A 12,484-nucleotide genomic window follows, 5' to 3' on the forward strand; every position below is an offset into this window, starting at 1 on the left:
CCACTTGTTCGCGGGAACTAAAAACATTCATTTGAAGTTGTTTTTTCAAACTCACGAGCTAACATCTAACGTTCTTGTACTTGTCAAGTTTGGCACAACGGCACCACAGTGGAATCAGAGATACAAAGCAAAGACATAAAAAACAAACAAAAAAAAAAAAACGACGTTGCAATGAGACACAGTGGAGCTACGGCATCCCCCCGCCCACATCCCTGAAGAGTTCGAAGCTCTTCCCCCCGTTAATGAGGAGGATCGTAGGAACAGTAAGAAGATAAGAATAAGAGTCCAGAATTTGACTTAATAATAACGAGGATAATCTTTTTAGAAAATCTTGAAATTGCGTCTAGAAAAGAGTTTGGCGAGGAGTCACACGCGGTATTTGGCACGGTGGACGGGACTCGCCGCCACGCTTCCCGATGCCCGCGCTTCTCGCCGCATATTCCCGGATTTGAGGTGGTCGCGTTTCCGCTGAAAAGAGGAGCCGGCAGTCCTGATGAGATCACCGCCAAGATAAACGAGGGCCGCGGGAAGGGGAAGCATTTTAGCCAAGAGGAGAACCCGGAGACGACTTATACGGCGGGCGTGGCGGCAGGCGACTCCTCGGCCCGCCGCCGCATTTGGGGGTCGTAGAAATCAAGGCAAATGCGATCCATGATGAGAAGGAAAGCGGATCGGCGACGAACTTGCCGCCGCGCCAGTCAAATGCTGCGGGTCCGCGGACACAGTGGACAGCTAGCCAGTTGCGAGTGCGTCGCAGGGTGAAAGGGGGCGCTAACGTTGCCTGGCCGCCCGCCCTGGAAGCAAATGACAATTGCGTCCAATCCCGGAAAATGTCTCGAAAGAAACGGAGCCACTTCTTGTCTCTTCTTGACAACCCGTCCGAAAAAGAAAACTCAGGACGGGCTGCCGGGTCACTTTTTCTTCGTCAAATTCTCAAAACATCGACACAATTAGAGAGCTATTAGTTAGATATTGAACAAAAAGTGAATCTCAAAGTTCTGCTTTTTGTTTTGAGTCAAACAGCATTTCCTCCTCCTGTTTTTTGTTTTTTTGATTCTTCAGTTCCCGGCGATGCGGGTTGCGTGTTTCGGTATTTACAGGTTTTCCACAGTGCCCCGCCCCCCTCAGGCCTTCTGCTGGGCCGAGACCCCCTTCCAGTAATCCAAAATATCGTGTAGATCCTCGTCCTTGGCGAACTGGACTTTGCGGCGCAGCGCGTGGCCCGCCGCCACGTAGCCTTCGTCCTCGGCCGACGCCTGCCGGTGCCTCTTTCGGTGCAGCTTGAAGCGCTCCCACAGGCCCAGGGCGGGGGTGCACAGGAGCCCTTCTCCTTCCTCCTCCTCGTCCTCCTCCTCGTCCTCCTCGTCTTCTGGGCTGGAGCAGTAGCTGAGGTTGCGATAGTGGGGGGGCAGGGCATAGCGGGGGGCCAGCTGGGAGCACGCCAGCTCCCTCTGCTCGGCCTGCAGGCCGAGGGTGAGCGGGTCCAGGACGGAGGGCTGGCGTCCGCCCGGGTGGTAGCGGAGCTCCTGCGGGCGGCGCTCGAGTTCTCGGGGGCCCGGGTAGGAGTGGCGGTGCTCGCGGCACTGCCGGATCCTCCGGGCCTCGGCTCGCAGGATGGCCGCCGCCGGGTTGACCGTGCGGACCGCTTCCTCGCCGCCGGGCGAGCCCCTCTCGACGTAGCCGCTCTCCGAGGCGCGGCAGCCCCCCTCCGAGCGGAGAGAACGGGGACTCCTGGCGGAGCCCGGGGACGAGGAGGCGCTGGGCCTCTCGGAGCCGGCGGGGGCCTCCGCGCTACGGTGCCGCTGCGAGGAACGGCGGTAGCCGCGGCCCCCTCGCCCCCCTTTGTAGACCGGGGAGGGGAGCGCCGGCTGCGGCTCGGCGGCCGACGCGGAAGGGGACTGCTGGAAGGACGTGGACTCGGACTTGAGGGCGTCGATGCAGTTGTTGATGATCTGGTTCACCTTGTCCACTTCCTTGGCGATGGTGGAGATCTCGGCCACGGAGCCCCGGGGGTCGGCCCGGGGCGACGTCTCTCGCCGCCTCTCGGCGCCGGAGCCTCGCACCTCCGCGTAGCTGAGCTTGGCGGGCTTGCGCGCCGGCGTCTCCGCCACCTCCCGCAGCCGGTGAGGGTCCACCTGGGGCATCCGGGGCGGAGCGTCCCCCCCGCCGGGGGGCGGCCTCTCCGTCTCGCCTCCGTCGCCGTACTCGAGCTCCATCGGCGTCCTCTGGATGCGGCTCAGCTTGCGTTCCTTCTCCTCGGCGATCCTCCTGCGCCGGAGGCAGTGGACCGCCAGGCCCAGGAAGAGCAGCATTCCCAACAGGCAGCCCAGCACGGTCACGATGTAGCGGGTGGCCGACGAGCGCCTGGCCGTCCGCTCCGGCCTGGCCCCGCCGCCCGTGGAGATGGTCAGACAGGTGTGGTTGAAACGCAGCGAGTTGCGGATGGAGGCCACGCAGTAGGTGTAGTCGGTGTCGGCTTTCAGGTCGGTCAGCTCCACGTCCTGCCTCTGGTACTTGAGGGTCCCGATGTCGGTGAAGAAGCTGTTGTTGTACAGCATCAGGATGTACATCTTGCGGTACGGGTGCGGGATCTCCACCGTGATCACGGCGCTCGAGTGCAGCACCCGCTTCAGCGTCATGACGGGATTGATGTCGGTGAAGACGGTGTGGTAGATGACCTCGTCCGGCGGCGTTCCCGAGGCGCAGTCGTCCAGGCCGCACGGGGAAAAGTCGAGCGGCGGCGCGGTGGCGGCGTCCGGCGGCCCCTCGGCCAAGAAGCCGGTGGAGTTGCCGCCGTCCTCGCCGCACACCAGGCCCAGCACGTGCAAGGCGTCGCGCCGGCCCGGCGCCGCGCCGGCGCCCGTCAGCAGGTTGTAGCCGGAGAAGCCGCGAGGGGCCTCGCAGACCATGCGGTCGCCCGTCCGGTTGGGGAAGGCGGCGAACCAGCGCAGGAAGGGCAGAAGCTCGCAGGAGCAGTTGAAGGGGTTGGTGTACAGCTCGCAGGTGGTCAGCTTGGAGAGGCCGGAGAACAAAGTCCCGTCCAGCACCTGGATCCTGAGGACCGAGACAAGACAGATCCGCACGCGCGGACGGTCGACGCGTCTCCTATTCCGGTTCGCTCGAGCCAAACTAAGTCGAGAAACGCTTCCGGGTGGGCTTTGCTTTCCCCTTCAAATCAAAAATCTCCAGCTAAGCCCCCCTTGGACCGATTCGGCGTCCTGTTCCGGAGGTACCTGTTCATGGAGAGGTCGACGTTCTCGATGCCGGGGCACTCCCAGAAGGTGTTGGGCGCCACGCTTTCGATGAGGTTGGCCTGCAGGTAAAGGTACTGCAGCTTGCCCAGACCTCGCAGCATTCCCTCCGTCAGGTTCCGAAGTTTGTTGAAGCCCATCTGGAGGACCTTTAAGGGGGAGGGGCAAAGACAAGCGGGACGACCGGTCATCTCGGCGAGCTAACGTGGGCTCGGCGGCTGGCTGTTTCGCATCTGGGGACGCTCTCCGCTCTGCCTGCGATGTCGGCGGCGGCAGCGAGACGTGCGACGACTCTCGGATTCGATTGCTTTGGTCTGGATGCATCCCTGCCGCGGGATGTTCGGGAGGGAGCTGCGATTGACACGCCGCTTCGCTGAATTCAAGCACCGTATTTTCCGCACGGAAAAGTCTTCCGTTTTCTGAAAAGCTGACGGCGCGCCTTAAAATCCGGTGCGCCTTGTGTCTGGTCATTACGATAATACGTCGGGTCGAATTTATCTTGTGATTCGCTCGCTTGATTTTCTGTTTTGATGCATGATTTTCCATTTTCATAGTTTCATTGAAGTCATCGTTACGTTTTTGCGGAGGTGGTCATGAACGCCTCTCGAGTCGAACGCAAGGAGCGTAGCTCCATCTAGTGGATGCATTGTAGATTGCGCCTCATAATCCAGTGCGCCTTTTAGTGCGGAAAATACGCTAACCTGGCCCAAGGCGAAGGTGAAAAACCGGCGCCTGGTTTTCATGTCATCCGATAAGGTGTCAATCTTGCCACCTCCCACCGCGCGCGCCGTTTTAACCCCGCGTGCGCGCGTGAACACGCGCCATGACGTCGCTTTGCGTCGTCGGAACGCCGTGACGTCGCTTGTCATCTTCACCGGGCTTCGGTGCCGTCACATTCCGCCCGTGTCACTTTTCAGCGCGTTTCTGGGCCGTCTCTCCGCTTGCCGCCGGCGCTCACCTGCAGGTTGAACTGCGCCGAGAAGGCTCCGTCCTCCACGTAAGCGATGTCGTTCTTGGTGAGGTTGAGGTAGGTGAGGTTGCCGAAGCGGCTGAGCGAAGAGTAGTGCACCGAGCGGATCTTGTTCTCGTTCAGCCTCAGATCCACGACGGTGCTGCGGTCGGCGGACGAAAAAAGGGTCCGTCGAGGCTCTCGGCCCGGTCCCGCCGATGGAAGCGGGCGCGCTCGCGTTTACCTGTTGATGTGGGCCGGGATGGCCTCGTAGGGCGGCTGGTTCATGCTGCAGATGGCCAACCACACGAAGCCCTTCTCGCCCTCGATCAGCCAGCAGTCGCCCGCCGCCGCGGGCAACCGCATGACGGAGAGCAGGGCGAGCCAGGCCAAGACCGAGGACTTCCCGCCGGCGGCGCTTTGTCCGGGCCGCCGCCGCCGATGGGCCGCCGTCGCCGGATCCATCGCAGAATGAGCCGGAGCGGCAGTCCGGTCGGCGGGAGGGAACGCGTGCGGAGGCTTCAGCTCTGATGCCCGAATCGCTCGCTCGGTCCTCACGTCCTGAGCGGCCATCTGCCTCTCGGGTCGGACGAGCACTTCCTCCCGCGCTTCCTCATCCTCCAAATTCCGGTGCCCACCGGACCCCTGGAGCAGAGGACGACACGGAGACGGATGGCAAAACATTGTCCGTCCGGGGAAAACAAAAACGGCAATTCTTGCCGAGCGAAGTCAAACGAAATTTGAACGGAATCGGTCATCCGCATCTCCTGAAAATGGGAAAAAACACAAAGTGAAACGACCTCGAAATCGATTCGAGAAGGGACAAATCGTAAACGCAGATCGTTGCTTGCATTTCTATGCAAATCCGACTTTTGTACGCACGCAAACAAACGGCGTCCGGGCCGCACGCGATTGCCTGGACGGGGAGCAGAAGGAGCCGCCGCACATCAAAGCGCAGGAAAGAGATCGGCCGCTCGGGAGGAAATCCGTGTTTGGGGAGCGGTCGCGTCAGCCAAAGTCGCCCCGGCGGCCATCTTTTGCGGGATATCGCAATGACTGGCGTGGTGGCCGATCACGGAGGGGCCGGCGACGAAAATCACGATGACTGACATCAACAAAACAAACGAAGGATTTCCCTGTAGACGGAGTCACGTCGGCATGATGGACGCGAGTCACGACATCCACTCGGGACACGTTCTGATTTGTAAGCCAAAAAAAAAAAAAAAAAAAGCGAGCTGTCATTGGTGATGCACGTTGCGACCAACCGATGTGTGGGACAAACTCTGAACAGAGACCAACCAATCAAGACAAAACGACAAAACTGACTGATCACCGGTGGTGTGGGGAGTGACCGGAACAGAGACCAGTCAATCAAGAATCAATGATAAACGCAGACCGACCCATCGCGAGCAAGTGACCAATCACCGGCGGCGCATGAAGCGACCGGAAGGGGGAACAACCAGTCGACAGTGAGTGACCAATCGACGGAGGGTGTACGAAGCGACCGGAGTGGAGACCAACCGATTGAGAGTAAATCGCGTGCGAAACGATTGACGGGCCTCGGCGGCGGTTAGCGTCGACTCGCTGGAAACGCGGCGAGTGAGGCGCCGCTCCTCTTGACAGGCAGCGGCGTGTGAGAAGACTGGTCCTTCGGGAATTCACCATCAAATGCTCAAATCCAAGATCGATGGGACACGCACGCACGCACTGTCTGGTCACGTTGACGATATTAGCAAGACTGCTAGTTACCATGCCGATGGACGACCCCTTCGTCTCCTCGGAACGATGCAATCATGGGGCAGACGTGCACTCATCTCTCACACGCACACACACACACACACACACACACACACACACACACACACACACACACACACACACACACACACACACACACACACACACAGGCACTTCAGTGGTGATTTAGCGTAGCACGTAGCATCTGTCAGGAATGATGAACCTTTCCATCTATCACGCCATCTCAGAGCGTGATACACATGCACTTACACACAATTACACATTAACTGACACACACACACACACACACACACACACAAAAAACACGCCGGACTGGCTGGGAGAACTTTGGTTTGTGGCAGCTGATGGATTGTTGGTCATCAATGCGTTTCCATCAAGTTATTGTTCAAGTCGAGCTTGTTACCAACTGGCGGTTTGCCCCGAGGTAGCAGCGATTGGTCGCCTGCATCGCTCGCTCCTCATTGGTCGTTTTGCGTGCTGGGACGTTCAATGCGGCAGCGGCGATGAGCTGGCCGCGGTTGTTCATCATTCTGCATCATCGCCAATCGGTTGGTTCCATATCACACCAATTGATGCCACACGTTGGCACCGCATCCCCAGACACGCGCGTCCGCCATCTGTGTGCGCGCGCGTCTCTCATCCTTCGACGTGCCGACGAGTCATCGCGAAGTCTTTCCCGGCCACAACACGTTAGCACGCGATGCTAAGTGTTGAGTGCTGATCTGTTCGGGGAAGGCTAATCCGCGACGCCCCCCCCCCGGAGCCGTCGGTCCACGTTCAATCCGAAACTAAACCATTAGTGTGAGCTGTGTTTGCTGTATTTTCAACCCGTTGTTTGAAGGACTCGGGAGTGCAAACACGCGCTGGCAACGAGCTCCATCTGTTGAGCTGAGGCTGTTTGCTTCTTGGCAGTTGCGCTGCATATGAAACTTGGTGATTCATTTTGTTTGTCCTCTACAGGGTTTTGTTTGGGGGGGGGGGGTAACCTTGGCGAACAGCAAACTGGTTGGTTTGTTACGTCCACCAAGCTAGCTAGCTACATATATATATTTGTATATACATACATACATACAGACACACAATTGGGAAACATTCAAACATTCGTCATCGTCACGGAGCATAAAAACTGTCCACTGCGCTGTCATCGTCCTTCACGTTATGGCTTCGCTCCGACATGTTTACAATGAGACAAGAGACACACTCGTCATTCCTTCGTCATCCACAAGCTGTTTTGTTTTTTTTTTTCCATTTAGCCAAAACCTGGTATGCTAATGAGCTGATTGTGGATTGTTTGACAGCGTTGAGGCAAACACACTCACGAGATTATTTGAAAGGGACGATTTGTCTTTTCGTTTGGAGTCCCTCGTTGTCTTCACTTGTTTCCTTTCCTTTTATCTTTGTGACGTTCCTTTGATCCTGGTACGAATCCGTGCAAGGTCTGCTTCATTTTTTGGGGGGTGTCGACTGTCACGTAGTGCAACTGTCTGGCTTGAATTTTCAATGAAAATTCAAGTAAAAATTGGAGCCTTAAATGTCATATAATTATAAAGGAAAAGAAAGAGCAGTGGTCTTAAAATTGCGAAAAAGAGGCCGAGTTTCCACACATGCGCGCACACGGCGCCCCACCCGCTCACCCGCCTTTCAATCTCAACATTGAAACAGTGCTGGTGACAGGGCGAGAGGACGCGGACGAAGCAAAATCATATTCACCCCGCCCAAACACAGAGCAAAATGTGATGTTTAAACACTTGCAGGCGAGTAGGGGGGGAGGGGGAGGGGGCACAACATGTTTGGTGCCAAAATGGCGCTGCTAAGATGATGATGATGATGTTCTCCAAACACAGTGTGATGAAGGTCAAAGTGACAAAAGGCACCAATGATGGTCGTTTCCGTCGAAATTTTCCCAATTTTCCCACTTGTACTTGAATGAGACACGGTTGTTGGGGGTCGGCAGGAAATACGAGTTTTGTGGAACGCGATGAAATCGAGGCTTGAGTCTCCGCAAAGGTCATTTCAGAGATGAATGCATTGAGTCAGCATTTCAAAGAAGTCGTGAACAAACGCATTGAAAATAGGCCACGCGGCGGTCAACCGGTTCGCACGTCCGCCTCACGGCGCCAAGGTCGGGAGGCTTTCCGTTCTTCCTGCATGGACTTAAAAGCAAGACAAAAAAAAAAAAAAAATGCCAGAAATCGAAAACAAAAAAAATACCCGATCAATAAATCTACGACACAACAGAGACTTCCTTTTCTGCTGCATAAATAAATAAAAAGAGCCAGAAAGGAGTTTGGAATCTTCCTCAAACCGACTTCTGATCCCAAATGAATTGATTCATTCATGGCCTGGCTCAGGGTGTGGCACACGCACGCGCGCACGTTGGCATCAAAAAGCGCAGCGCTGTCAGGTGCCACCCGAACAGGAAGCTGCGGGAGCCCGCTCACTGAGTCACATTCGGCCGGTTGCCATCAGCAGTGGGGGGAGGGGGTGGGGGGGGCCTTGTTGGTCATATGAGCGACGACTGACCAAGCAGAGGGAGCAGGCGCTCCGGGCGCGAGTGCAGTGAGCCGGTCGCGGCAGCCTGCCTCTTGACTGAATGTCACTTCGGTAACACTCAGCGAGCCCGAGCGCCAGCCCGCGTGTCAGCGGTGACGACGTGGCGGCCAACCGTGGATTATCGGAGCGCAAGGTCCACTCCCATCCCGCAGGTGGGCCGCAAAAACGGTACGGACTCGGTTGACGACAGTCGATGGGAGTCAACCGGAAACACAAAATGGACTCGGACCATCCGAGTCGCCGCCACGCGAAACAACACGGACTCCGGCGATTCCGTCCGATCCGGTGATCGACTCGACGTCGCCCGCGCACCATCGATAACGCGGACTCAAACGATTCAGGTGGATCGGACGGCGCGCTCACCCAAAAACGGGAAGACTTCCAAGGACTCAACTGAAAAGAGGCAGACTTGCCATAAACGCGGCAGACTCGCTCGATTCGGTTCGCTGACGGGAGTCGGCGGGCGCACCGAGTTAGTGGAAAGCAAGCAGACAAATCTGGTTAAGTTGAATCGGACGACTGAGCCGAGTTGGTTGAGCACTGGAAAGGCGGCGGATTCGGATAATCCGACCAGTCGGCAAAACCAGCAGAGCCACGGTGTGGTCCAGTGATTCACTTGACTCTTCGGCTCACACAAGTTAGACTCCGACTCAGCGGAAACACCGAGTCAAACGATGACCTAGTTGACTGAGTCGGCGAGTCGAGCCGACTGGCGAGTCAGAGACCCATTCGGAGTCCACTCAAGAGAAACAAGGCCGAGTTAGATTGAGTTCAGTTGAGTCCGCTGATTGACTCGCCAAAACGCGACAGACGGCGATGATTCGGCTCCCTGACTCGAGTCAAACGCAGACTCAGGCGATTTGGTGGCATCGGGTCACCGAGTCCCGTGAGCGACCACGTGCGAAACGCGGCCCATTCGGCGACCGGCTTGCGATTGACAGAAAACGCTTTCGACTGACGCGAAGTGCGCAATGAAAGCGGCTGTCTGTTGGCGCCGCGGTTCACATCAATCCCACGTTTTGTGTACGGCGGCGGGGCGAGATGTTTAATTTGGAAAGAGAGCACACAGATGGCCCGTTGAAAAGCAATTTTGCCGCCGCCAAATGCCACCAGATGCTTTGGCATCCCGCAAACGCCCACAGCGCAAGTTGGGCTCCAAAGTGTGTCGAGTGAAGGAAGGACGGGACTTTTTCAACTCTCCTGTTGTGCGATCGTGGCACCTTTTTTTCGCTTTTGTTTTTCCTCCACAAAAAATGTTCATCGCGGTTTGGAATGGAGTGTCGCATTCTTTTTCCCTCCACAATATGATCGCCGTCAAAAAACGGAGCAATCAGAAAAAAAAAAATGGCGACCAGATGAAAATATTTGCAGTTCCGAAATTTTTAACAAAAGAGCCGTATCAACTATAATCACATATTTTCATAAAATATAAACATGAAATATTAGCATTTTATGAAAAATGAACTGAAAATTGCCAAAAATGTAACATTTTAATTTTGAGCATTTTCTGGATGTAATTTTTCACAAAAACAAAATTCACAGTTAAATTTCCACGATATACTTTTTTTTTCCCTGAAATAAATGCTCGTACAAAATAAAAATTTCAATCCAAAATTTAAAAGAATGTATTTTTCAATTCTTATTTTGCGAAACAATTTTTATCGTTTAATTTGGATACGCCAAGCCGTGATGTTTGCCATCCAAAGGCTGAAAGAAAAAAACGCATCTCATGTCTCGTGAATTTGAATCCGGCCAAGTTTGGCCCACCTGAAATTTGCTTCCTTCATCTCGCCGTCCGGCTCGCCTCCGTCTTTCAACTCTTCCGCGTCGAAAGCAAGCGATCGAAAACAAAACAACTTCTCGGTCGCATATGACACTCATCAACTTCTGGGCGGAGGGGACAAAAAAAACACGGTGGCGCTTCTTGGAAGCAAGAAGTCAATTTGTATGCGTGTCGCCGCTCGTCCGTCCATCAGCAACTCAACGGCCGATGCCACAGATGAAACGAATGCGCCCCGAAACGCTCCTTTCATGACGCTTCAGTCATCCAGACAAATGGCAGCCGGTCGGCGGTGGAGGTAAAACGCGATGAACCTTTGGGGCCAAACGCCACTGACCCCCCCGCCCCCATTTATCATCCCATATTTTAGTGGGCTGCGCTTCATGGGCTCAAGTCACCAGCACACCCCGGGTCAATGCCCATATCTTCGTCTGTCAGGAGTGTAAAAGCATTTGCCGCCACATACGTCACGGCATCTTTTGGGGAAAAATCACAACATTTGGCTTGAATTCTCAAAGACCAACAATCCAAATTCTTTCGCACCTGCTTAAAAACCCAACGCGTGTCAAATGCGCCTGCGGTCTTGATGCCCAGGTCACATTCATCCAAAAGGTCGCGACCGTTTGACCCAACGCTTGGCGTGAAAAGCAGCCGCGGATGAAGGAGGACAAAGTCTGCGACGAAAAAAACCAGCGTGGAATATGATTATTCCGGTTTCACAAAAACGTGTCGTGATTGAGACCCGGCGCACGAACGGCAGCCCAAATTGGTAAAAATAAAACATACAAAATGTTTGTAGTTTGTTTGTACAGTATTTTACATATTACCTGCTCTCTTATAACAGTTTGTGGTGTAAAATAGTTTCAAAAAATGCTTTTGAAAAAGTTGTTTACTGGACTTGGAACGGATTAATTTTTTTGACATTGATTACAATGGGAAACATGGTTTCGGTTTCCGAACAGCCTTCTGGAACGGATTATGGTCGAAAACCGAGGTTTTATTAAAAGCCTTCACAGCAGCAAACCGCCAGAACATGTTTTCGCAAAGAACATTTAGCGCCGAATCGCAACGGGGCGCGCAGACACGCAAGCTGCTCAGTCGTCCGCGAGGCGTCACATGAGGACGCACGAGTCCTTTCGTTTGCGCCGCCTTCCGGCCGGCTGTCCCGCGACCTCCCGTGTCACGTCGTCTCCTCCGCCACCCGAGCCGGCGGAGGACGCCGACTCGGCTCGCGCCTAAATGACGAGAGAGATCGGACGGCGGTGACTCACGTCGGCGAGGTGTGTTACACCCAAGGCGATGCGAGGGCGGGGGAGGCAGGGAGGGAGCGAACGGATGGAGGGATGGATGGAAATCTGGGTCGGCAAAGTGCAGCTGCACGGGGAGCTGAGACGGCAGGCAGGAAATCAGTTGAGCAGACAGAATGTAGAGTACGTGTTGAGAGGATAAATGGCGGCGGTGAAGAGAAGGCTGTGTGTGTGTGCGTGTGTGTGTGTGTGTGTGTGTGTGTGTGCGTGTGTGTGCGTGCGCTATCATCAGTATTCCGTCGCGGTTCTTCCCAGAAAAGACAAACGAGAGCGAGGAAGCGGATCCGTTGAAAAAACACACCCGACCTCTCCCTGCGTCGTCTTCATTTTCCTCCTTCCCTCGCCCGGCGTCAGAACAAGTCGGCGGCCTGAGTCGTGCCGCCCCCGACCGTGGCCGCCCGTTCTGGCGGCTTCCTGAGCCACCCGACTGTCGGCGACCCCGAGAGCGGCGGCCTGGCCCCAACCGTCACCGGCCGAGAACGCGCGAAGCCCCCGATTCCTCGCCACCCGCTCACCCCGACCCACGGCAACTCAACCGACGCAACCGCGGAAACGAAGCCCTGGAGCGCCAGGGGCCGAACCGACCTGACAACTCCGCCCTCTTCTGTGGCAATTCCGAGCCCCCAATGACGCCGATGCCAACCGCCGGTCCGTAGCGATCGGCCGCCGGCTTGGACGACGCGGGAGCCGCACTTTTCAATGTCCTTCAAAGGCAAAAGTCAGCCCTTGTGTCTGCGCCACCCGTGACCTCTTGACCCCAATGCCGAACAACTGAATATTGAATTGAATACAACTTTATTGTCAAATGTGCTGTATGTGTAACATGTGACAAGAAGACTCACTCACCCTCCCGCATGAACACTCACCATCCGCATCCCCACAACCG

At 55.7% G+C, this 12,484-nt stretch overlaps 1 protein-coding gene across 2 annotated transcripts in view; it reads right to left on the bottom strand.

The window, feature by feature from the left end:
- Positions 1-242: 242 nt before the first annotated feature.
- Positions 243-12,484, bottom strand: part of LOC109511257 (protein ELFN1-like) — a 31,201-nt gene continuing 18,959 nt past the window's right edge. The window contains exons 2-5 of one of the 2 annotated variants that reach the window (XM_019862178.1): positions 4,445-4,845; positions 4,210-4,363; positions 3,234-3,400; positions 243-3,054 (exon numbers count right to left, since the gene is read on the bottom strand). In XM_019862178.1, the coding sequence (XP_019717737.1) occupies positions 1,125-3,054; positions 3,234-3,400; positions 4,210-4,363; positions 4,445-4,773 (2,580 nt within the window). In that variant the 5' untranslated portion in view covers positions 4,774-4,845 and the 3' untranslated portion in view covers positions 243-1,124. Of the gene's footprint in view, positions 3,055-3,233; positions 3,401-4,209; positions 4,364-4,444; positions 6,060-12,484 lie in introns of those variants that run through there. The other variant, XM_019862177.1, reaches the window with a different exon arrangement.

The sequence above is a fragment of the Hippocampus comes genome, unplaced genomic scaffold, assembly GCF_001891065.2.
Source record: "Hippocampus comes isolate QL1 unplaced genomic scaffold, H_comes_QL1_v1.1 scaffold7, whole genome shotgun sequence".
Taxonomy (NCBI): Eukaryota; Metazoa; Chordata; class Actinopteri; order Syngnathiformes; family Syngnathidae; genus Hippocampus; species Hippocampus comes.